The sequence below is a fragment of the Rattus norvegicus genome, chromosome 13 (assembly GCF_021556685.1).
Source record: "Rattus norvegicus strain SHRSP/BbbUtx chromosome 13, alternate assembly SHRSP_T2T, whole genome shotgun sequence".
Taxonomy (NCBI): domain Eukaryota; kingdom Metazoa; phylum Chordata; class Mammalia; order Rodentia; family Muridae; genus Rattus; species Rattus norvegicus.
Window position 1 is genome coordinate 103,800,907 of NC_141546.1, and position 26,648 is coordinate 103,827,554.

The window sequence follows — 26,648 nt, forward strand, 5'->3', positions numbered from 1 at the left end:
TCTCAAAACCAAAGGAGCACATGTGTGCCAGCACAGGCCTGTGATGCCAGCACTGGGATCTGTAATTTGAGCCCTGTGCTAAGTACTTAGTAGGCTTTAGGCTATTCCAGACAACTTAGACTCTGCCAAATAAACAGATAAGAAAGAAAGGAGGAAAATTAAATAATAATCACACATTAGCAGTTTACTCCCTTTAAATTACAAACAAGTCCTTTCTTTTTTCATAATTCCACCTCTCAAGTGGTCTAAAATAATCTTTAAAACCGTGATTCTCAATCCTCCCAATGCCATGACCCTCACGTTGTAATGACCCTCAAGCATAAAATTATTATTATTTTTTTTTCTTGGTTCTTTTTTTTCGGAGCTGGGGACCGAACCCAGGGCCTTGCGCTTCCTAGGCAAGCGCTCTACCACTGAGCTAAATCCCCAGCCCAAAATTATTTTTGTTGCTACTTCATAACTGTAATTTTGCTACTCTTATGAACCATAATGTAAACATCTGATATGCAGGATATCTAATATTCTACCCCCATGAAAGAGTCATTCTACCCCCCCTCCCCCTCCCCCAAAGGATCTTGACCCACAGATGGATAACTGCAACTTCACAACTTGTGACCATAGGAACCAGCGAGATCGCTCAGTCAGCTTCAGAGAAGCAGCTGCTGCTCTTGCTTTGGACACGGAGGCTTTCACAACCTCTTCTGGCCTCTCTGGACAGCAAGCGGACATTTGGTATACAAATAATACATACGTGTAAATGAAAAACTTTAGACTTGATCATATATTAATTCCTCATGCTAAATGCATGAGTAATCATTTCAAAATAAAAAAAAATAAGGACATTTGGCATATATAAAACTTTTACATTAACACCTGGAAAAGGAAAAAGATGTATGGTAGTAATAAAGCACTGACAAATAATTCCATGTCCCTTTCTGCACCAGGGAGAAAGCACACAAAGATGCAATCTTCAGTTTGATCCTGGGAACCCACATAAAGATGAAGAGAGGACCAATGGCTACAAGTTGTTCTCTGACCTCCATGAGCATGGTGTGACACACATGCGCACGGGCACACACACACACACACACACACACACACACACACACACACACACACAGAGTTTTCTCTTTTTATCCTGCGTGGGATCTGTTCCTGGACATACCTCACTGCTTCTCCTCAGCTCATTCTCTGTGAGCTGACTCGCCTGAAGAGCTTGTTCTGCTCTGCTGAACTTGTGCCTAATTTCTTCCAAACTCCTTTCTAACTGCTGCTTCACTGATGTGACCTACAATAGAGAAAAAAATAACCAAGTTCTGAATGCATGTTTTCTGCAAATAATCATTCTTAAAGAATAAGAAAAACAAAAAAGTTGAGATGAGAGAGAGAGAGATGAGAGTGAGAGAGAGAGGCAGACAGACAGACAGAGAAAATGGGTGATCATCCCCTCACTACATAGAGTGGTGTGGAATTTGCCTATAGCCTATGCACATCCTCCTGTGAATTTTGTATCATCTCTATACTACCTATGAGTGCTATGTAAGTAGCTACTTTATTAAGGAAAATAACAAGAAAAAGTCCATGTTTTCAGAACATCATAGGCCTAATTACAACAGTACACAAATGAGCAAGAGACACACTCAAATATTCACACTACAGGAAGAAATTAAACAAACCACAGAAAGCAGAGTATCAGAGATAGAGGATAGATGTGGCAACCAGGGATGCTAATACAGAAGCAAAGGCTTCCCGACTCAGGAGCAAACAGCAGCCCAGTAGTAGCATCGTAATCAAGGCCTGAGGATGTCCCCACTTAGTATATTGAGCTGATAGCCAGGGGGCCACATGGCAAAAATGAAGCAAGTGAGGAGAGGCCAGGAGATGAATGTCACAAGGAATCAGGGAAGGCACATGAGTATGCCACCCAAGAAAGATGTGGCCTGGCAATGGGGCAGTAAGTGACTACACAGGAGAGGGGTTTGGGAGGCAGGCAGGAGGCTAGCATGGCAACTGAGAATGGGAACTGGGATTGGGATGTTGCAGTGGACATGGTAAAACACACTGACGACAAAGTCAAATTTACTCTTGGCTCAGAGGAAGGGCACATGGAAAACCTGCTGGGGTGGAAGACCAATTAGTCCCTGACAGGTGATGGTGACAAGACCACATGCTATAAAATCTGTAAGAGCTGGAGGGTGGGGGTAACCAGAGTGAGACATGTCTTCTGGAGTCATAAAGCTACAGCAGCCACAGTTGCGTGTTCAAGACCTGCACAAGATCAACTTCGTCCACACTCCAGCATGGATGGGGAGAAGGAGACAGCTCCCTCCCATCCCTACCTGAGGAGCAAAGAACAAGTGGTGGCTGCTGAGAGAGGAAAGTCAGCCTTCTAAGGGCGTGGCCCCTGTCAGGTCAACTCTGCTCCATACTCAGGAGTACATTGTCAGTACAAAATGGACTCAAGGGTTATAAATAACACAACAAGATATAGAGTTGGGAGTGTAGATCTAGAAATCATTAAGAAGAGAAAGGAGGTAAAATATGATCAAAATATATTGTATGCATCTTTTTACTTTTTAAATAAAAGATATTAAATTAAAAAATAAAATATACTATTATTCACACAGGGCTATACACATATACATTATAAAATACAAACACACACAGTTGTATGTCAACAAAGGTAGAGTCGGTAGTTTTGATGGACTAGGTTGAGATATGAAGCAAGAACTGTGGGGACCTAGAAGTGTTGGCTGCACACGGTGAAGACTGTAATTCCTGTTTAGAAAGAGAGATACAGGGGACCAAAGGAGGTCCTCATTCAGAAACAATGGCTGAATTTTATGATCAGCTCACAAAGGTAGAACGCTGTAGACTGAAGACATAGAACAAGAGCCATCATAACATAGGGAGCATGCAAAGCCAGAAACCTGGCATCTTAAATAAGTCAACTGATAACTGGCCCAGCTTTAACTCCTTGGGGGAAGAAACTACTTAGGACAGCCTCCCATTGTTACAGATCCCATAATGACCAGAATATCAAAGATGCGCACTGAGATTCAGAACTACAAACCCAGTCTTATCAACCTTTTTTCTGAGAAAACTGAGCCATAAAGATTGTTTTCACTTTGAAAGGGAACTAAGGAGAGAATTTAGAGAACAAAGGAACTTAGAGACTGAGACCTAGACTGACTTCCATATCAAGAGTACCAAAAAGCTGATCTCAAGGATGTCGGGAAGAAAATGGTCATTTCAGAGATGGGGATATCAGAGGAAGGGAAGGATGACTCTCAGGTTCTAAAGATTGTTGGACAGGAGCAGGATCTGGTGTGCTACTGCTCAGTAGGGTGACTATACATAAGAATTATGCTCTGCACAAATGCTGGGACAAAGGATTTTGAAAGTTTTCACCATAAAAAATGACATATTTAACCTGAAATATTACATTTTTTCAAATGTATCAAATGTCACATTTTTTTTTCTGCTTTTCACTTTTAGTTAACACAAAATCTAAGTCAACTAAGACACAGAGGCAGCACGTGTGCAGGACTGTGTGAACTAAGGTCTGCACCCTACCTTCTCCAGCTCCAGCTGGAGGACGCTGAGCGAATGCTTGGCTTGCTGTAACTCCTGGGTAAGTCTGGTTTTCATCTGAGTGTACTCATGGTCCAGAGCTTGGAAAGATTGATGTTGTCGGGACAGCTCCTAAGAAGCAAAACATCACACCAACCAACCATTACCAAAGGTGATCACAGGCACAGGGAAGCCCACACATCCTACCAGGCAATGCTATTTGCAAAGTGCAAGAGACAGCAGGAGTCATACTGACCATCTACTGAACGCCACAATCACCCATGATGCTGACTCCTGATAACCAGAGTCACCAGCCGACCACATGGAAGCCAGCCTCTTTTCACCTATCACCTATCTTAGTTATCTCAGTTTTGAAGGATGGAGGGCAGGAAAAAACAGCTGAGCTGCGATCAATACAACTTAGCACAGAACACACTAAAAATGTAGGCTTAGGTGCTAGGAAGATGGCTCAGTATATAAAATGCTTGCCATCCATGTATGAGCATGGACCCCAGGAACCCCAGAAAACCCAGGCAGGCTTGTAGTTAGCTGCAATCTCAGCACTCAAGATGCAGAGAAAGAGGATCCCCAGGGCAAGCTGGTCAGCTATAAGAATAGACCAGCCAGCTCTAGGTTCAACTCAGAGACCCTGCTTCCAAAAATAAAGTGGAGAGTAACTGAAGAAGAAAAAGACATTCGGCATCAACTTCAGCCTCCTCACTCATGCCCACACATGTGCATGTATGTGTATGTGCATCTGTACTCACATGTGCCCGCACATGTGCATGTATGTGTATGTGCATCTGTACTCACATGTACCCACACATGTGCATGCATCTGTATGTACATCTGTAAATACACACGTGCCCACACACCTACAGACATGCTTTAAAAAAACAAACAAAAAACCCCAATGGCTATAGGATCTGGCATGGTGACACCATACACCTAACCCAGCACTTGGGCAGTGAAAGCAGAAGGACCCGTGGTTCACAGGGCCTGGACTAAATAAACCCATGTTCAGCCAGATACAGTCACCGACAACTGCCTCCATTTGACAGAACAAGAAGGAAATGCGACTGCTGATCTTGGCAACCAAGGGAATGTCGATGCGCATTTATGCTCAGACTGAATCACCAGAACAACCCACACTGACACAGTACTTCCACCATGCCCCCATGAACCCCTGACCACCTCAAACACCAGATTAGGTGATTAACTAACTCACGCCTCAAAAAGACAACTGAAAACCACGAGGCAATCCTCTCACCGTAGAGCATGAGCTTAAAGATGTTCCTTTCCTACTCAGTACTAAATTTCAAGCCCATAAAGAAGGCTAACTCCAAAAACATGTCCGTCCTTGCAAATAAAGAAGTGGATGATGAGGAATGGTGAGGGCAACGGCAGTGGCCTTATGTTCACAAAGCAAGTGTGCTCCATGATGTCCTCAGTCAAAAAAAAAAAAACAGTTCTTCCTTCAAACTGCAAAGCCAATGGGTCTGTCTCATATAAAGTCCTCCATGAGCCCTGTCACCTTACCTCTCGAAGTTCCTTTTCTTTCTCCTTAACTCTCTGTTCCAGAGAACGTTTAGCACTCTCTGCGTTCTGTCGATGACAACTCAACTCCTCCGTCAAATTCTTCAGCTTTTGTTCCAAGGCAGTACACTGATAACAGATAAAAGTGTTCCACACAAGACTAATTACTCAGAGAAGAAAGCTGAATTTTGTGTTTTAAGAAATTTTAGTCTAGGCCAGTGTGGTGATTCATACCTGGAAACCCACCCAGTACGAGAGGTAGAGGTAGGCAGATCTCTGAGTTCAAAGTCAGTAGGGTCTATATAGTGAGTTCCAGGCCAGCAAGGGCTACAAACATATTGATACAAATAAATTGTAGTTCCTACAGTCCATTTCATGTTTACCATGTTTTGGCCTTTTTATTTCACTTAAAGTCAGGTTTATATTCATCATCCAAATCCTAAGGTCACTCTGATTCTATAAGCACACAGATATTTATATGGAGGAAATATCAACAAGGAGGTTAAACATTAGTGCATTTTAAAACAATTCACAGTGTGCCCCACAGGAAAAGGAGACAGCAGTCTTAGAACACACCAACACCACTGCATGGCAACACCACTGCGTGGTAAGCGGATCGAAAGGCAGCACTAGGCCTGAGAGCTGACGGTCTGACTCCAGTCCCCAGAACCTGCATGAAGAGCAGGTGTGCATCTGTAAACCCAGCATTCCCATGGCAAGATGAGAGATGGAGACATGAGAAGTACCCAGAAATTCTTGTTCCAGCTAGGCTGAGGACTCACTCCTTCAAGTTGTCCTCTGACCTCCTTCACACAGAACATCTATTAACAATCAGACAGTGATACTGGCCTAGTGATTTAGGAGCTATAAAATAACTAGGGCAAGATCCTTGCTGTCCTATGAAAGTCTGTTGCAATCATATTAGAAGACAGACAGACAGACAAGACTCCCCCCCCCGCCCACTCAAGCAAGGTCCCTCACTATGCAGCCCTGGCTGGCTTAGAACTTGTAACATTGACCAAAGTAGCTTCAAACTCATGGATCTGCCAGCCTCTACCTTCCTGGTGCTGGGATTATAGGAATGTACAACCATACTCAGCCCATAATGAATTTTTGTGAAAAACTTTAAATATTAAATAAACCACTTCTTTCCATAATCCTCATTATGCCATTACATTTCTAGAGGTTCCCAGACCCCAGGAAACCACAGCTGTTTTCTAATTATGCTCTCAAAAGCAACAGAAAGAATATGTTGTTGCTGTCTTACTTATCTGCCCATTTTAAAATTACATGAAAATTTGGGGTATTTTCCTAAAATTAAACAAAATTGTTTTAGTCATTAATGTGTTGAGATTCATTCCATTCCTTGAAGCCATCCCTTTAGTTCAAATCCTTAAAATAGCTGACCCCCAAACACCATACTTAAGTAGTGACAAGAGAGCTGTACCGAGGCTAGGGAAGCGGCCCAGAGGTGAGTGTGCGGCTGCTCTCCCGAGGGACAGAATGTCAGCACCCACATACGAGCTCACTGCCTAAACTCGAGTTCCAGGGAATCTGACACCCACACACTGACGTGCATCCAAGCAAAACACCCATGTACATAAATAATTGGAAAAAAAAAGAAAGCTTATATTAATGGGGAAAGAGTTCTCCACTCTGTGAGAAGCCTCGATTTAGTAAGTTTCCTCATTAGTATTTTTCTCTGAAATTCTAGCAATACAGACATGTTTGAGTGTATGTGTACCTGGGTTTGCAATGTGTAGAAAGGCGCACATGAGCAGTGCAAATGGAGACCAGAAGTCAACATCAGTGTTCTCCATCTCAATGGATCTCCATTTAGTTTTTCAGGCAGTCCCTCAATGATACTGGATGAGTTCACCAATTCAGCTGGACAGCCTGGACAGCCAGCAGCAGGGGTCCTTCTGCCTCTGCCTGCACCCGACTCTGCCCGCAGTGGTAGGACTACAGGCACATGTTGAGTTACTATGTGTGCACATGTGATGGGGAGTAGCTTCTGGGAGGGAGGCAGTCAGTTCTCTCCTACCATGGGCTCCAGGGACTGAATTCAGGCTGTCAGTTTCTGTCACCCACTGAATCAATTCACAAATCCCATTTATGTGCACAAGTCATTTAAGCAGGAGTGTTGGAGACGGATTAAACTACTGCCCTCAGGCCTGTGTGATACGCACTTTACTGAGGAAGCCATCTGCTCAGCCACCCAGAGTCTAATTTAACACCATTATGAGTACTATATTGGAAATCTGAGGATTGAAGAAAACACTATGCAATATCTTGCTGGAAGACAAAATGTCAGTTATTAACTAAGCAAAGATGAACAGTACCAAACTGCTCAATGGCAACTAAATGATTTTGGAAAAACCAGAACTTTAGGAAGATAAGAGTGAGCTTCACGTAGTGGCACGTTTCAGCATTCAATGCTGAGACAGCAAAGTCATCAGTGTGAGGCCAGTCTGAGCTACACAATGGAACACTTTCTCAACAGAAAACACTGAATGTTTTACATGTGTGCATATGTGGACTCTATCATGCAGATGAATTCCCAGCTTTTTATGTCGGTGCTGGGACTCCACTCAGGTCCACAGCAAGCACTTTTCCAAATGAACCATTTCCCTAGCCTCAGAAAACATTACATGCTTAAGCCAACACATCAAATCTACCTTCTGCCTCAGACATTATAATAACTCCATTGTTACAATAATCTTTAAGGTTTTTAAATTCCCAAAGAATAATACTGCATGATTTATAAGAGTAAATATAAATGTAAGACACAGTGACTGAGAACCTGCTGTCCTCAGCATATGGAAATGGATAGGCAGCTCAAAGGTCACTGGCCATGAGGACAGACTGGCATTTGGATGATTGGCAATCTCACAAAAAACCAAAAACAAACAAAAACAAAACAAAGTAAATGGACCCTTCGCGCCCTCTACTGGTACTCCCTCGAAGTGCAAAAATACATTCCTAAGGTACTTCGATCCTTTCTTTACAGGCAGGGTGGATAAAAACATCTTTGAAGGTATTTATACTTCATTCAAAACTATTTTGAATGTCACTGAGGTACCAGTTATGCACAGCCCATGTGTAAGTAAACGGCCACTAGATGTCATGTGCGCTCCACACTACTCTAAGGCAGTGCTTCTCACCCTTCCTAATGCTGAGACCCTTAACACAGTTCCTCATGTTGTGGAAACCCCTGACCATAAAATTATTTTCGTTGCTACTTCATAACTGTAAGTTTACTACTCTTATGAATCATAGTCTAATATCTGCTATACAGGATGTTTAATATAAAAGCCCTGCATGACCCAGAGGCTGAGAACCAATGCTCAAAAACACAAGTTCAGGTTCCTGCAAGCATGTAGCTTATGGCCCTGAGCACTCCCTGCCAGCCTCAAACTGAAGTTTGCAAACTGTTAGAAAAGACCCAAACTATAAGCAAGCACTCAATCACTTGAGAGCACAGAGCTCCATTTTGTAAAATAAGCAATTCTAATGACACACAACATAAAGCAGAACATTTAACAAATTCTCATGAGGCACAAAGGAAAATGGAACTGAGTTTTCAGTTGGGAAGATTTGAAACTGACTGGGGGAAAAATGACATCCGAAAGGCACAGAAATAAAACCAAGTCCTAACCTGGAGGCACAGTAATGAGATGAAGAGCCAAGTTCTAAGCACTGTCCAAGAAAAACTCTAACAATACTCTGATAAGAGAGCTCACCAAAAATGACAGACCACAAAGATCCTTTCTCACCAAAACAGACTGATGCTAGTTCTTGATACAGAGACAGAGATAGAGCCAAAATCAGCTAAGTCAACTATAAACTCAGTGAGTTATGATAACAGCAATTAATATTATAAATTCACCCTGACCCAGGTATCAATTAATATTATAAATTCACCCTGACCCAGGTATCATGCCAAAATCTTTACAAAAATTACCCCAATCTTTTCATCTAAACATCACTTTGAAAAAAGATAGACCAGGCCTATTCTGAACATTACTTTGAAATAAACTGTGCGTGGAAAGAAGGAAGGAGGCTAACTAGAGCGTTCAAGTCAAATATAAACACAGCCCTGGGAGAAAACAAAACAAAAATGAGCTAACCTCAACCCAGAAATATCCTTCAGGAATGAAGAGGAATTAAAACATTTTCAAGGAAAGGAAAACTAGGACCTTATGGCCAGCACACACCCCCTAAAACAATCCAACAGGAAGCACTTTAAGCAGAAAAGTAATGATCAAAAAACAAACACACACCCAAAACCCTGGAAAGGGAGAAAACACAAGAAAGCAACAATTAAATAATCTCTGACATTTTTTAACATCTGACAATTGACTTAAAAAATTTAATACAGTCAATATAGTTCTAAGTGTATGTTAAGAAAACATTGAAGACTATTACAAATGAGGTAGGGTCAAAACAAGGGAGAGAAGTGTGTCATATTTAAAGCTGTCAAAATGAACATACCAATAGCCTATGAATCCCACGAAACGTTTATGTAATCCTTGGAAAGGTAAGAAACAAAGCAATAAAAAACAGAAACAGAAAGCAAAACAAAACTGGCAGGCTTAAGTCATGACAAATAGTTACACTAAATGTAAATGAGCTAAATTCACCAACAGTAAAGAATTAAAAGCCTAACTATATGCAAAACATACTTCAAAGAGGGCAACATTAAGTAGGAAGGAAAGAGAAAGAAATACAGAAATTTGACAACTCTGATTAAAACCAGAAACCATTAGAATTCCTTCAGTAGGAAACATAATTTTGTTAATTATTTTTAAAAACAAACAAACAAACAAACAAACAAACGTAGGGCTGCAGAGAGAACTCAGAGCAGTGACTGTTCTTCCAGAAGTTCTGAGTTTAATTCCCAGCAACCACATGGTGGCTCACAACCATCTGTGGTGGGAACAGATGCCCTCTTCTGATGCGTCTGTGGACAGCCGCAGCGAACTCTTATATATAAAGTAAATAAATATTTTTAAAAAACTGAATGTATAAATATTAAAGTCTCCATGAAAGAAATCTGTAGGTCTGGGTGATTTTTAGTAAATTCTACTGCATCCAAGAAGAAACTAAAACAATGGCACTTTCTTCTTCCAGAAGACTGAATAGAACAGAACAGTTCCCAGCTCATTTATGAAGCTGAAATTACCCTGGTAACAAGTATCATACAAAGATGGAAGGAAAAAAGAAATGCCAAACAATAAATCTCTCTCATGAAAATCAGACACCTAAATCCTTACCAAGTTACTGGCAAATAAGATTCACATCTAAATAAAAAATTACATACCATAATCAATGTGGAATTTTTTCTAAACACATAAGGCTCCTTTCAAATATCTGAAACCCAATCAGTGTAGTCTGCCACATTAATAAGCTAGCACCTCATGTAACTGAATGTGCACCTTCAATTACTTAAAACAAAATTTTAATTAGGGAAGAAAAAGGAACTTGGCCTTGGAAAGCAAAGAGACCCAGGCCTACTGCAGCGATTTTCTCCTATAAACTCAGAATGTTATTTATTAAAGGAAAAACAATTCCTTAAGAACACTTCAGACATTGCTTTTTTGGGGTTCTCTGTAATTCTAATAGCCAACAGAAAGAACCCCATGCCTAGGACATAAATCATGACATTAAGAAGAATGTAGGATGCCAGAGGCGAAGGCAAGAAAACGCAGAGAGTGGAGGGAAGTGGGTCTTCCACATAGAATGACAAAATAAGCCAAACACTGGGCCCAGAGACTTGCCCCAGAAGGTACCAAGTCCATCATGGCTGGTTTTGGAAGGTAATTCACTTCTCCATGATGTTTATTACCACATAGTAATTCTTTAAAAACGTGTTTATTTACTACACTACTATTTTCTGAATTTATTTCACTATTACTATATTCTGCCTCCAATAATTGTTGTTGCTCTTCCTATCTCCAGGCCTTGAACAACGCTGAACAGACAGCAGACACTCAATAAAGAACTTAGTGAAGAACTAGTGACAGAAAAAAAAAGAAAAGGCTTGGGTTAAACATGATCTCACTCAAAGCCTTAAGAAAGGTCTAGGGCCACACGTATCTACTGAGTCCCGGGGGCAGACGATCTAGCTCCCATGATCTACTGAGTCCCGGGGGCAGATGATCTAGCTCCCATGATCTACTGAGTCCTGGGGGCAGACGATCTAGCTCCCATGATCCACTGAGTCCCGGGGGCAGATGATCTAGCTCCCATGATCTACTGAGTCCCGGGGGCAGACGATCTAGCTCCTATGATCTACTGAGTCCTGGGGGCAGACGATCTAGCTCCCATGATCTACTGAGTCCCAGGGGCAGATGATCTAGCTCCCATTCTGTGTCCTGAAGCTTCTCCAGCTTCCTCCTCTCCCATCAGTGCTCACTGCTCACTGTGACTTACTCAAGGGCACAGGCCAGACAGGTCCTATCACTACCTGACCACGACTACTAGTTCACGTGCCTCAGCAGCACCAACATGGGCTTCCAAAGGCCTTTCCTCAGAATTATTCTGTCAACTTAGATGTAAAAAGCCAGCCCTTTCTCAGTCATCCATGGAAAAGTCAAGTACCTTGGCTGCTGCTTGCTCATACTGGGCTGTGGTTCTCACTACTTCATCTCTGGTTTTATTCAAAATTTTCTCTTTTTCAATTAAGTCCACTTTTGTTTTCTCCAGTTGTAGCTGTAACTCTTGGAATTTATTCACTTGGTCTTTCATTTCCTTTTCTTGTCCTCGCAGGCGTAGTTCTAACTCATTCATCTTGCTTTTTAGTTCTTAAAGCACAAAAGAAAACCACACTCCAATTTATATGATATATACAGATAGATATACATGTATTCACAAACTGTTCACAACTTAGTGGTTTTACCTACTCCGAAATCTTCAGTGAGATAAGTCTTATTACATTAAATACAGAAACTACCTTAATTAGATTTAACTTCAACAGCCAGTCTCTGCACTGACACATGAATTTGAATACTTTATATAGAAAAAGAGAAATACGTTTCCTTACGCCTTCAGAGGCGCACGGGAAGGGAATGCTTTACAAGCAGTATCTATGGTAGTGGTGTGCTTACCACAGGGGATGTCCTCTGAAAAGTCGCCACTGAACTTTACACCCTGGACACTAAGGTCTGCTTTATGTCCATATCAATTCAAACCCATGCTGGGCAGTGGAATGCTCACCCCCTACAGTACCCAAGAGCTTTGCCTCCACTGAAGAACAATAGTGTAAATCTCACATAGTCACAAAATGAACAGCCAAGTCCCTCCCTGTTCCCCCACACAGTGCTGGCTCCAAGGACACTGGCAGCACCGCAGCTCTCACCACACACACTGATGACAACTGTCCATGTACCCCAGCACTGGGAAGTACCAGAGTCCACAGAGCAGAGTGCACAACACCACCTGCAGGCTGGCTGTCAGTAGTGTGGAACAGCAGCCACGGTCACAGGTTTGTTCCCTATGGACAGGCTGGCTCGCAGGGCAGAACTGCTCTGCACACAGGCCACACCTCTGGCCAAGGCTGGCCAGAGCACAGCTCATTCTAAGAGCACAGGCGAGATACATGGGGAGTGCAGACTTGTAATCAACCTTCTCTCTTTGCTTCTGGGAAAATAAATCAAAGTCTTCACACTACTTCTAAAGGCCAACAGCACTATGTTTCAATAAAAATACAAGTTTCTCCAAAACTGTCAATGTCTTTTGTCATTACAGAAATGGAAAATTTCACAACACGAGTCTAGGATATGAACTAGAAAGGTGTCTAACAAAATATACAGTGCACACCCCAGACTAAAATTATCTAGGAAAACCTTCATTCAACCTTAATTTGTCAGAAAGTTACCTTGATTCTGGGCTTTGGCCTGATGCAAAGGCTGAGAGCAATGAGGATCGTCAGGGAGGCCACTGCAGTCTCCTCTCCCTATCTGAACACTTGATTTGTTAGGGGTCACTTCTTCCCCCAAAAAGTGAGCAGCAGAGACATCTCTCCGTAGTGGGGTTCTCAGAGAACAAGATGAAAGGCGACTTGGGGTTTTGTCCTGTTGCCACGAAAATACCGATGATGAAGCCTGATGTCTTGCAATGTCCCGGTGATTCATGGTGGCTTGGGAAACAGGCAGGCTCGCTTTCTGCAAAAACAAACTCTTTAGAGCTCTTTAGAAATCTCATTTTTTAAAATTTATTTATTTTTTCCCCCAGTGTTGGGGATCAAACCCAGGACCCTGCCTATGTTCTACAAGCTCATTACTGCCCTACCTTCACCCACAAACCTGGAACTCTCAACACTCAGGGCTATTTCTTTTCAAAGAGAACATAAAGCCACAACCCCACAGTGACAAGGAAGAGCAGCAGGCTGACGGTGAACTCCAAACAGATGCAGGACATCCTGAGTGCCAAGACCTGGTAATGCAGTGTCCTCACCCGTTCCTCAGGCGAGCAAGAACGACCACCTGAGACAGATCCACCACTTCCTAAGGGCCAAACCTCGGCTCTAATGCTTACCATGATCCACCTCCATCTTAAGTCCCAAACCGGCTTCCTTTGCTTGTCTGTCTTCCCCACCTACCTCTCAAGACCAACCTATAGAACTGTCACCAGTCTCATGCTGCATACCTGGTAATCCCCTAGGAGCAGCACGTGCTGTTTTATATCGACACTTGCGTGTAGCCCGTGCTCTACAGTATTTCTGCCTTCTTTCTGATAACACAGAGCCTTGGAGGCAGACGCTGTGTTAATTCTTCAGCAAGCATTATTCTGCCATTGGAGAGTCAATGGTTACAGAAAGTCACACTCCTTTAACATCGGGGTAGAGCTGGTACCAAATGAGGAAGTGCATGTCTCTAAGACAAGCTGGATAACTTTACTTTTATTTATTGTGGTAAGCAGTACGTTTGGTACAAAACTCCTGGTGACTGCAAACAAGCTTTAAGGATAGGTAAAGAAATAGGTCTCTTTTGATCCTCAATATTTAGTTCCCTACTTATAAAGCCTGCCTTCAGCTGTTTGAATTGTAACATCTCACTAAATGCCTATGTCTTTGTTGCCTTTAAGCAATTCTCTCACCAGTTCTCTGTTTACTGGCCCATATGATAATGGAGTCTCTCTCTAGGGTTCAGTGCAGTTGGTAGAGTATGTGGCCAATATACATGAAGTCCTTGAGCCTATCCACAACACAGAATAAACCAAGTTCAGTGGCACGCCTCTGTGACCCTGGCCCTCAGAAAACAAGGTGGGAAGTTCAGAAATTCAAGGCAATCCTCAGCTACATATAAGTTTGAGTCTAGTCTACGTCTTGAAAACACAAAACAAACAAACAGAAAAACCTACTGGCAACTACCAAAGCAAACAGGACACCACATTGCCAGCATTCTCTTCTGAAATAAAAATTTTACCAATAACAACTCTCAAAACCCACAGTTCTGACAGAATTGCAGTGCACAGAGAGGAGTCGGCAGCAAGCATTAAGAATAAGGAATAAGTCCCCAGACCTTCCCTCTCCAAACATGGTCCTTATCTAGTTTTAATAAGATAAAACGGCCCTGGTTACCCCCATGAACATTCAATATTTGCAGATAAAACTAACCTCACCTAGAGTCTTTAGTTTTGATTTTAAGACAAGGTCTTAACCACATAGCTCAGGATGGCTCGGCATGCCAGACCCTCCTGCCTCAGTCTCCTCAGAGCTGAGATCACAGACATGTTCCACCAAGCCCAGACTTCCTAAGTTTAATGTGCACACCGCTGCACCTGTGCACATCAGAAGACAGCTACGGGAGTCCAGTGTTTTTCTTCCCCCATGGCTGCCACAGATCAGACCCGAAAAGTCAGGATGTCACAGCAAGGGCCCTCACCTGCTGAGCCATCTTGTTGGCCCCTACTTTTAAAACAAAGGAAAATAACCACTACCAATGAAGCCTGGAGTTTTTCTCAAGGTAAGAGAAATAAACCGGATGGATCTATATACAGCAAATCGCTCTCCATATGCTACAGCCAAGGGTTTCTGTAAGTACATGTTCATTGGCAGGGACCATAATGAACTTACTTTCGCATGCAAAGCTTTAACCTCTGCCTCTAATCTTTTCCGGTCTTCAACTTCTTTATTATATTTTTCTTTTAGATCTTCATACGTGGAACCTAAACCCAGACAACCAAATAAGATTTTGTGTCAACTAATGACTTCATAAAAGAATTAAAAGATCAGCAATGATTGTGCAAAGTCTTGAATATCTTAATATTTAATAGAACATTGTGGAGCAATATGTCAAAGTATTGATCAAATTACTCATATATGAAAACAGGTGTCTCCTATATTCTGAAACAAAATTTCTTTTGAAACATACTGCAAAAGGGTAAAATATAGAGGTAAATGCTTACTCCTAATGGATCAACATAACTCAACAAACATGCAATTGGGGATGACATTTTTGAAACACTAAAATTAAAAGGGAAGTACAAATTTGGACTAGATCATTAATTCATAATTTAGAGCTCAGAGTTGTTTAAGCAGATATAATACTGACTTGGTGTGAGTGGAGTGGTGAAGAGTTTCTGGGGTGTACTGCATGGGTTTAAGGAAACCTCTGCCGATTGTTGGCTTCTCTCAAACTCAGATTTACACCTGTTTAAAAAGCCGAAGAGACCAAGAGCACAGATTAGAACAAAGACTACAGAATACCAATGCCATATATTTCCAAAGAACAGAGAAGTGTATGACAATTATGCTCTCAAAATCCTTTTATTCGACATTTTAGTAAGAGCTAATTCTTAAGCCAGATGTAAAAGGAAGTAGCCACCTTTCAAAATATTATAAAGTCCTACGAGGACTTTAGCAGCAAAGTAAAGAGGGCTTGGGATACAGTCCGACCGTATTTTACACTCCATCTAAGCAAAAACAAAAAACAAAAAAAGACACAGAAAGAACTTCAGAAACACAAGCCAAGTGGTATTATTCAAACATAGGTTCTAATTATGAAAATGGAGACATTACTTATGATAATCACTACAAAATAAGAGACTTGGGATGGGCAAGGTGGCTCAGTAGGTAAAGACATTTGCCACCAATCCAAGATTGATCCTTGGGACTCATAGAGAAATGGCTACCAAAAATTATTCAAAGACTTCACCATGTGTGCACGAACACACAAATAAATAACTTAGAGAATTCTACGGCATTTTATAAAGAGATACAAATTAACATAATACATCTACAAAGACTATGGCTAGAAATGCTATCCATCTAACTTTAGGGGCTCTTTTGCTCCATCGAAATTACAGAGAGAAATTATAGGCAGGTACCAGCTGATCTCTGGCAGCTTTAGCTTCCCTGAGTGCCTGGCAAAAGCAAGGGGTGACAAATGAGGCTCTCTCCAGTGTGGCCTGTCTGCAGGTGTTGTATATTGGGACCCTCAGCACTACAAGTTTTAACCTTCCTTATGTGAGCCTAGCTACAAGTTAGGATTCCTCAGCCTTTGCCCAAGCTCTCAGGTGGAGTCTGAGGCCTCAGCACTGAAGTCCACAGGAATGTTACGTTACTCAGACAGTTACCGCTTAAGCTCCTGCTCCAGCTTTTCTATTTGCTTTTTGCATGAGCTCAGTTGACTTTCTTGAAAATTCACTTGTGACTCCTTAACTTGAAGTTCGTGAGAAAGCTTCTGCCGTGTTTTCTCCAAATTTTCACATATCTCCATCAATCTTTGATTTTCCCTTTTCAGGTCTGCACCCTCAGTTTTTCCATCTTCAACCTAACAGATTGTTGACAAGGAAATAGTTATGTACTTACCAAGTATTACACATAAATCTGACTCTAACTTTTCTGTGATGCCATAGTAATAATAAACCCCTGAGGAGGGGGTGGTGACACTTCATGAACAAAGAAATTTTAAATGACCAAACTCTGTATATACAGACACAAAGTTCTATAAAGTCCACATTTTATTATCTTTTAACATCCTCTAAAGAATTTGAAAACAAAAGCCTGCAGCAATGGCTCAGTAAGAATAACTTGCTGCTCTTGCAAAGTACCTGGGTTCAATTCCCAGCACCCACGTCACGTGACTCACAATTGTCCGCAACGCCAATTCTATGGGATCTGATGTCCTTTTCTGAGCCCTCATACATGTGGTACACAATCAGACACACACACAACACACACACACAAATATATTTTTAAAAAAGAATTTTAAAATAACTCTTATAACTTTTCCTGACTATTCCTTTTCAAGTCCTAATGAAGAAGCCAGTTATTTAAAGGAATTAAAAATCCCTCCATAAGCAAAAATATATTAGAAGTCACAAGCATAGTTGTACTACTACATAGTTGGCTAAAGGGGTTTTGCTTTTTTTTTTTAAAGGTTTTCATTTAATACCCCAGAAGAGATGATGTTGGGAACATCAAAGTTTTTTAAAGCTCACTGTTAGACAGCAATCTCCATTTCAACTGTAAAATACCATAAAACTATCTCGATCCAGCTCTGAGGCCAGACACTTGACCTTCTTTCTCACACGCGGCAATAAAGCTATTTCCCAAACCTAAGTTAGAATGAAATGAAGCCCTAAATATCTGCAGGTCTGCAGCAATAAAGCCACAGATGAAGAAGATCAGAGGCAACTGAAAACATCTGAAGAGGGAGAGATGATACCACCTGGAGATGGCAAGATCTGCTTCCTACAGGAAAGGGAAAAGAAGGGGAGGACCCAGCAGGAGGCCGCCTGCCGCACTGATACCTTCTGCTTCTGCTTCTGCAGCGCGGCTTCGAGAGAATCCAGCTGAAACTGCCTCTGCTGTTTCTCCTTCTTCAGTTTGTCCAGCTGTCCTTCAAGCTCTTGAATTTTCTGAAGAGCTCTGGTCGGGAGACCTTCCTTCCACTCTTCCAACGCCCAGCTCATCTTGTTTTATTTTTAAAGCATCTAGAAGTAAACTGGAAAAAAAAAAAAGTTAGTAAAGAAACTTTAAGATTATATAACATTCTGTGCTTTCCTCATTTTATTCTTATTTTTCAGTTTTAAAGTCGTAGCCACTTGCTTTATATGAAGACAGAAATGCCTTGCTGTAATGTTTCCAGGTGAAACAGATCTACCTGCATGAAAGGAAAGCACCACATGATCTCCAAACGGTCTTCTCCCTCTCCCCATCGTCAGCATGCGCACTTTAGAGCAGTGCCTCTCAATCCTCCTAACGCTGCGAACCCTCACTACAGTTCCTCATGCTGTGGTGTCCCCCAACCATAAAATTATTTCATGGCTACGTCATATCTGTAATCTGGCTACTGTTATGAATCTTAATGTAAACATCTGCTATGCTGGATATCTAAAACGTGACCCCTCTGGGGTTCAAAACCCTACCATTCGAGAACCACTGCTTTTAATCCTCAGGGAAGCTTTTTCTGTGATTCCTAAACAGGTCAGTTTCCAGTCAGTCTCTCACAGACGTCTAACAGGTCAGTTTCCAGTCAGTCTCTCACAGACGTCTAACAGGTCAGTTTCCAGTCAGTCTCTCACAGACGTCTAACAGGTCAGCTTCCAGTCAGTCTCTCACAGACGTCTAACAGGTCAGCTTCCAGTCAGGCTCTCACAGACGTCTAACAGGTCAGCTTCCAGTCAGGCTCTCACAGACGTCTAACAGGTCAGCTTCCAGTCAGGCTCTCACAGACGTCTAACAGGTCAGTTTCCAGTCAGGCTCTCACAGACGTCTAACAGGTCAGCTTCCAGTCAGGCTCTCACAGACGTCTAACAGGTCAGCTTCCAGTCAGGCTCTCACAGACGTCTAACTCTTTCCAAGCTGCATCGTTTGTTAGACTGATGCATGCATGCATTAGTCAAGAGTAAGTCCGGGCTACTGCCAGGACCACTGCAAAGGTGACAGAGGCATGCTCCACATGTAAAAGGAACACAGACAGGGATTCAAAGGGCAATTCGAGCCCTGCCGCTGTCACTCAAATGCAACTGGTCTTTGTCTTGGTTTTGTCAATTATGAGAATAATGTTGGCAACTTCCTTGAGCATTAGAATGGCATCTCCTGGTACATTTCCTACATGTGTTAACTATTATATCAGTTCCCCAAAAACATACTTCAGCTTAGGACACAAAGGAAATGTGGATCACCTCCTTCTGAGCCACATCCATGTACGTATAGAGACAGTATCTAACTGGAAATATTTTGAAAAGATATTTCCAAAAGTTAAAGAGAAACAAGGATCTTGGCATGTTAGATAAGGGCCTTGAAGACAGTTTCTGCTGCCAGCTTCATGATTTTTTTTTCCAAGATCTCATTTCTCAGAAGACATCTGTAACTCCACGCCCAATTTCCCGCAAAATTTTCTAAAAGAAATCAAAGGCCTCTTAATTAAGACAAAGAACAACTGACCCTGCTCTAAGACATCAGCTTGTAGTTTGTCCATTCAAGATGAGAGTACGCTAGACCAAAACCACACGCAAAACTGTCTTAACTATTCAGCCAGCCACCGAAATCATTACATCAAGATTCCTCAGCCAAATCCTCCTTTTAGCCCAGCACTTGAGAGACAGAGGCAGGCGGATCTCTTGAGTTTGAAGCCAGCCTGGTCTACAGAGTGAGTTCCAGAACAGCCGGGGCTACACAGAGAGGAAAAAAGCCATGGTCAACAAGACAAGAAAGAACAATCTAGTGAGATACAAGCAGGAAATGCAGCAGGCTTCTTCTCTAATTCAAAACCTACAAACAGCTATGTACGTTTGTTTGTAGTCACACCTTGTTGAAAACAAGAAGGTAGTTATGTATGTAGTTAGTATAACAAAAGTTATATTTCATTATGCTGCGGATTATTATACAATATTTATACTTTAAATTCCTAAGCCTGTCTTCCCATGGCTGCTCACCTATGTGATGTATTTTTTTTCTCTTTATTATTATTATTATAATTATTATTTATTCACTTTACATCCTTTTTTTTTAAAAGATTTATTTATTCATTTATTATATATAAGTACACTGTAGCTGTCTTCAGATACACCAGAAGAGGGCATCGGATCTCTTTACAGATGGTTGTGAGCCACCATGTGATTGCTGGGAATTGAACTCAGGACCTCTGGAAGAGCGGTCGATGCTCTTAACCGCTGAGCCATCTCTCCAGCCCTCGCTTTACATCCTAATGGTAGTTCCCCACCCCACCCCTTGCGCCCAGTCCCCACCTCACAAACACCTCCCCTTCTTCTCAGAGAAGGGGAAGACTCCCTTGGATACCACTTGATCCTGAGACATCAAATCGAAACAGGACTACACACATCCTAAGGCCCTAAAAGCCAACAGAAGTTTTTGATTCGAGGGTTAGGATCCTGAGGGCAGACCAAGGTGTCGTCTTTTCAGAGACTCAGAGTAGAGCACTGTTTCGTCTCCACTTACATACTGTCCAGTGGGCATCATGGGGTTTTAGGGTTGTTATTTGAGTGAGAGATGTCAGAGTTCTGGTTATTAGCCTTGGGTGTTTAAAGAGCATTTTTTACTATGTTCATTAAAACACATATATACATTTTCTACCTCGCCTACGCTTACATATAAATACACCACACCGATCCCCTGCCTACTTGCGATTAGGTGTTGACGATGTAAGGAACCATCTGACCGCCACCTAAATTGGGTCACTGGAGCAAAAGTTGTAAAAATCCGTAAACCAAAAAAGTAAGATTGAAGAGGCAGGGTCTGAGAGGAAGACGAAAGATGAAGCAAAACGTCGGAGGTGAAGGTTTAAAAGGACTTCCACCGGAAAGTATGTCTTAAATTATGCGGAGGGCTCGCTTCAAGGGCCAATCGCCCGCCTCAGGTCCTAAGAGGTTCTGGCGGGTTTCTACGGTTGTCCTCCGTCAGAATCCTGCCAGTGCTATTTAGTTCTGGCTGCTGAGCACAAAGCACAGCCTGGCACCCAGGCGACCCAAAGCCGCTAAGCGAGAATGAAGCTACAAGAAACCATGAGGGACTCCGATGGGGCGCCGCGTGGGGGACGGGGATTCCGGGCTGGGGGGGGCTGCTCACCTGAGCGCCTCTCGGAACCCGGCTCAGGGATCCGAGAACCCCGGGTTCTTCACCGCCGAGCTCCTCACAAAGCGCGCCGCACCTGCCGCCCAGCACGAGCGATTCAAACTGCCCGCGGCCACCGCCCCTCTTCCTGTCGTTCACTTCCGGTCCCTCCCAGCTAGTCTCCACGCCTATTGGCCATTGCTAAAGGCTGTCGACCAATCCGCGCCAGCATCCTCGGTGAGCCTCCTCTGATTGGTTCTTTTGGACGACTGTTTAAAAACAAGCGGTGCCAAAGCAGACTTTGGATGGGCTGGCGTTGCCTAGAGACGGGCACTACATGCTCAAAAGGGTGGCCCTGAGCCGCTGGGCGTGCTGAGGAGGAGGGTGAGGCCTGTTCCGCGGGGTGGCCGCTCCCTCTAACTGTAGGACAAACGTGAGGTGTTAGCTCTGAGGTGACTATTACTATGAAAGTTGGCTGCGAAGTTGAGCCAGCTGGCGCGCGCCTGTCATAGCCGCCCTGAGGAGGGCGTTTGGAGGACAGCCTGGGCTATATACAGAGACTCTTGTCGCAAAATAAATACAAAATAAACAAACAAACAAATAAATATAAATAAATAAAACGCGTAAATAAAACGGAGGCACAGCATAACAAAATAATCTGAACTTGAATCTAAGACATGCATGCAAAACACCAACTGCTGACCTCTCAGTCATCTCAGTCTTATTTTCAAAATCTGAATTTGCGCGCGCAGGTTGTAGTGGCGCTGAATATGAGATTAAAGGTGAACGCTTTTTATCAGACTCAAATATTCACAAGACCCTTCTAAAATGAGTGCACTCCAACCTTTTTATGAAGCCCAGGTTTGTGAGTATATGAACATATATATATATATATATATATATATATATATATATATATATATATATATGAACTGACTGCTCTTCCAGAGGTCCTGAGTTCAATTCCCAGCAACCACATGGTGGCTCACAACCATCCGTAATGGGATCTGATGTCCTCTTCTGGTGTGTATCTAAAGAAAGCAACTGTGTACTCTGTATATAATGGGGGGGGGAGGGGGAGGGAGAGCGAGAGCGAGAGGGAGAGCGAGAGGGAGAGCGAGAGCGAGAGCGAGAGCGAGAGCGAGAGAGAGAGAGAGAGAGAGAGAGAGAGAGAGAGAGAGAGAGAGATTGAATTTCACTATGGTTGCTTATGGAACATGAGTAAACAAACTATAGTGTTTCTTTAACAGAGCAGTGCCCCTTACCAGTAGCTACACAACACAGTGGGGTGGGGGGAGGGGACACCGTTTTTCTTCCCTCATCAACTTTTTATCAGTTAAGTCCTCAAGGACAGGTGAGATCCCTTTCCTCACAAATAAGCTTCCAAAGGCAGGAACAAGCTATGAATTGTGAAGTTGATGTGCTGCCTTCCATCTCTTTCAAACTTGCTCTGTCCCCTTTACCTTTCATTAGACTATTCCTGCAGTTGGATTTGGTTCTGCTTCCCTTTTACTGAAATCATGCTGATCCTTCAGTTCAAACACAACCTTCTTCATAAAACCACTGAGCAGGCTAACTTTATGTCAATCTGACACAACCTAGGGTTATCTGAAAGGAGATTTTGAAACATGGAGAAAATGCCTCCATAAGATCCTGCTGGAGGACATTTTCTTAATTAGTGATTGATGAGGGAGGCCTCACTTAGCCTAGTGCGAGTGGTGCCAACCCTAGGCTGGTGGTCCTGGGTTCTATAAGAAAGCAGGCTGAGCAAGCCAGGGAGTGAGGGACAGTAAGCAGCACCCCTCCATGGCCTCTGCATCAGCACTGCCTCAGGCTCCTACCTTGTTGGAGCTCCTGCCCTGATTTTCTTCAGTGATGAGCAGTGATGTGGAAGTGTCAGCTGAATAAACCGGCTCCTTCCAGCTTGCTTTGGTCATAATGTTTTATCACAGCAACAATCGCCCTAAGACTACCACACTAAGATGTTTCCTGGTTTTCTTAGAACTTGGTTTCTACACTTCCCTTTGAGGATTCTTGCCCTGCCCTTGCTTTTCTAGCAGTCAGTCCTTCTCGAAGCGCAGACCACCATGCCTGGATCATTCATCCACTACCTTACTTTCTATCACTTGGTGCTGTCTAGCCTTCCCATCTTCTTCTCCGGTGTGAGCTGTAGCACTCAGCACTGAGACCAACGCCATTACCCTTTGTTCTAATGTCTCCCAGATGTGTGCATTTGCCTGTCTGTCTGTCCTCTTCCTGGGGAATACCGTGAGACACACAGGGACAGAAAGAAGTCCCACAACTGGACACTCACATACAGCTACGAACCCACCCTCTGGATTACTCCCCAGACCTTGCTCCAAATTTTATAATTTCTCCAGCCTCCTCTAAGTACCCACTTCCTGCTCATCCTCAGGAATAGACCTCACTGTATAGTTCGCAGGAAACGCAAGATGTCATAAATGAAACCCCCCATCACCCAAACAACCCTGGGAAACATTTCAAATTCTACCAGGCTCAACTGTGTTATGTAGCACACCTCTCTCAGGGCTTCCCCTCCTCAACGATCTAAATAAACAGTCCTAACTACTTCCAATTTCCTAGTAGCACCTAAAGACCTATATATTTTTCTTTAAAAGTAAATAGTCTTTGAATTGGAAAGGTGGCTCAGCAGTTTCTGCTCTTGCAGAAGACCTGGGTTCACTTCCCAGCATCTGCATGGTAGCTCACAACCATAACTCCAGTTCGGGGAATCTGATTCCCTTTTCTGGGTCACATACACAGGACACATATACTGGCAAAACATGCATGCACACTTAAAATGAAAACTGAAAAATAACTCTTCTCTCGGTTCCTCTTGGCCCTACAGTGATCACTCTCGTATCTCTGCTCACATCCCACTTCTTTTTAGAGTCAGTTAGTGCCCGGGACTGATCCTGACACCCAGTTTCCCAAGGGAAGCAGTGAAGGGGTAGGGAGTCAGTGATGGGGACCAAAGTTGCTTAATCTTTGGTAAGTCTTCTGTGTTTAATTCTTGCCTATCTGTGGACAAAAGCCGCTTACTTTTGGCAATTCTTCTGACTTGAGCTCTTGGATAATCCATGGCTGGTAATTTTGGTAATTTTTCTCTTCCTTTAACTCTTTGCTATTCTCAGGCTAAAGGCTACTGGTTTCTGGTAATTTGACCCCCACAGGTAGCAGAAGGGGAATTAGAAAAAAGGCTTAGTTTCTCTCTGACTCAAGGACTCCTCATGGCCAGACAAGAGGCTTGAAGTCTATTATCTCTTTGTGAGTCAGAGAAAAGAAGAGGAAGAAAGGGAGAATTTAAGCACACACACACACACACACACACACACACACACACACACAGATATGCACACACTTTAGCCCTGCCCTGCCACCTGTCTCAATAATTTCACAAGTGTTCATGCATACTTAATAAGTATTCATATGTATAGACACATATGCACATGCATACAGACAGGCAGACAGACATATACATACATAATTTGGTGGATGGGGCAGAGCCCCAAATGACACACTTGATTTCTTCTCTCTGGCAATTTTTACCTTTTTAGACAAAAAAATCTTTATAAAATTATCTCATAAGGGGTTGGGGATTTAGCTCAGTGGTAGAGCGCTTGCCTAGGAAGCACAAGGCCTTGGGTTCGGTCCCCAGCTCCGAAAAAAAGAACCAAAAGAAAAATTATCTTATAAACTGTTACACAAAAGGGCAGTTACCAAAGGATGTTGATAGTTAGTTCAAAGCAGTGTTTCATTCTTAAGCTCAGTATAAGTTCAGAGCAATAGTTTCACATGGCCTTGCTTTATCGTAGTGCATACCTGTGGCTTCAACTTGGACTGGACCTAGAATAAATGTTTTTTCCCTTGATCATAAATTTGTCCCAAGCCTGTTTTCTTTCCCTAGTGCAATTAGCCTATGACATGAAGGCTTACAGAGTTCTATTTGCAGTTGAGTTCTATAAAACTATTATCAGAAATTGCAAAATTATCTATTTGTCTATGCAGAATTACTACATGAGAGTACATCTTCGTGATGATCTGCAAGAAATTTGCCCAATAGGGTGTGGGCTGAGGCCCAGGAATCATTAGGCTATGTAACAGTGACAGGAAAGGCATCATATCAGTATCGAGAAGCAGTCCTGGGATGAAGTCTCTGGTGACCCTGCATCTCAGAGCTCACCCATCACAGGCCCTGGGAAACAGTGGGCTGTCACCAGAAAACTCACTAAAGTTGGGACCTTGATATGGAAAGTACGAGACCCTGACTCCTATGTTGATGATGTTCAGATGGGCCAAGCTAAGGTAGATCTTTGCTCTGTGCCTTTTCTAGTCCCCACATCCACCATCACTCACTGTATCTGTATCGGTCACTCTTCTAGGAGCAAATATCATATTTGCCAAAGAGCAGTGTGTCTGCTGAATATGTACCAGCTGAAATCAGGGAAACACATCTTGGAGGAGATCTTGAGGAAGGGGAAAAGATAAGGAGTCTAAACCACCATGCTTGCCAGGTGCGGTAGTGCACACCTTTATTCCCAATACTGGGGAGGCAGAGACAGGCAGAACTCTGTGGGTTTGAGGCCAGCTCTACATAATGAGTTCCAGGATATCCAGAGTTACATAGAGAGACCCTGTATTAATTAAGGAAAGGGTTCGAAGGCTTGAGGAAACAGGGTGGACAGATTGAATTTATTGTTCAAATCTACCAATTGATTATTTCCAGTCCAGCCTAAAAAATGCCACCTATGACAAGGCAATGAATATTGTAGTAAGGACACTGGACTCTTCAAGGAGGTCACAGCAGTTGACCTCTAGGGGTCAGTGCTGACAGTTGGATGTGCAGCTGGGACACTGTGTTCAATAATAAAACAAAAGACTCTGGAGTGAGCCTGGCAGTGGTGGCTCATGTTTTTAATCTCAGCACTCCAGAGGCAGAGGCAAATGGACCTCTGTGAGTTCAGGGCCAGCCTGGTCTACAGAGTGAGTTCCAGAATAGCCAGGGAGACACAGAAAAACCTTATCTTGAAAAACAAAAACAACCAAAAGAGATCCTAGAATGTCCTAGGATGGCACCAGCATTTAACCATGTAATGTGAAAGCACTTGCTAGAGTGGACAGCTTGACTGGAGTAGCAGAGAAAGAGTAAAGCTCTGTGGCTGTAGCTAACAGATCATTGTGTTCCTGGGTGAGAGATAAAGGACCAGCACACTGGAGTTTTCCTTGATTTATGCGGCTAGAAAAAGTGATAGACTGGCTCAGAAGGATATTGCGGGCCACAATAACGCAAAGTCAAGCAAGCACCTTAACTGGGCTGAGTCATCGGGCAGATCTAGCAGTGCTGATGACAACCATGAAAGGAAGGCCAACCATGCAACAAGTCTCAAAGAGATATACCCAAGCTGAAATTCTGAATCAAAGACTTTTCTCTCCTCTAGCAAATGCTTCACCATTTGAGAACCAGCTGCTTTTGTGCTTCGTGAAGACTGAACAC

The 26,648-nt window shown here is 42.9% G+C and overlaps 1 protein-coding gene across 3 annotated transcripts in view; it reads right to left on the reverse strand.

Annotated features, from left to right (window-relative positions):
* Window positions 1–21,258, reverse strand: part of Cenpf (centromere protein F) — a 45,556-nt gene extending 24,298 nt beyond the window's left edge. Inside the window, exons 1-10 of one of the 3 annotated variants that reach the window (XM_087580078.1) lie at window positions 21,149–21,258; window positions 17,869–18,062; window positions 16,690–16,886; window positions 15,666–15,763; window positions 15,188–15,279; window positions 12,989–13,274; window positions 11,713–11,915; window positions 5,113–5,238; window positions 3,577–3,705; window positions 1,166–1,288 (exon numbers count right to left, since the gene is read on the reverse strand). In XM_087580078.1, the coding sequence (XP_087436204.1) occupies window positions 1,166–1,288; window positions 3,577–3,705; window positions 5,113–5,238; window positions 11,713–11,915; window positions 12,989–13,274; window positions 15,188–15,279; window positions 15,666–15,763; window positions 16,690–16,886; window positions 17,869–18,030 (1,416 nt within the window). In that variant the 5' untranslated portion in view covers window positions 18,031–18,062; window positions 21,149–21,258. Of the gene's footprint in view, window positions 1–1,165; window positions 1,289–3,576; window positions 3,706–5,112; window positions 5,239–11,712; window positions 11,916–12,988; window positions 13,275–15,187; window positions 15,280–15,650; window positions 15,764–16,689; window positions 16,887–17,868; window positions 18,063–21,148 lie in introns of all 3 variants that reach the window. The other 2 variants (NM_001433858.1, NM_001100827.2) reach the window with 2 other exon arrangements.
* Between the last annotated feature and the right edge of the window lie 5,390 nt (window positions 21,259–26,648).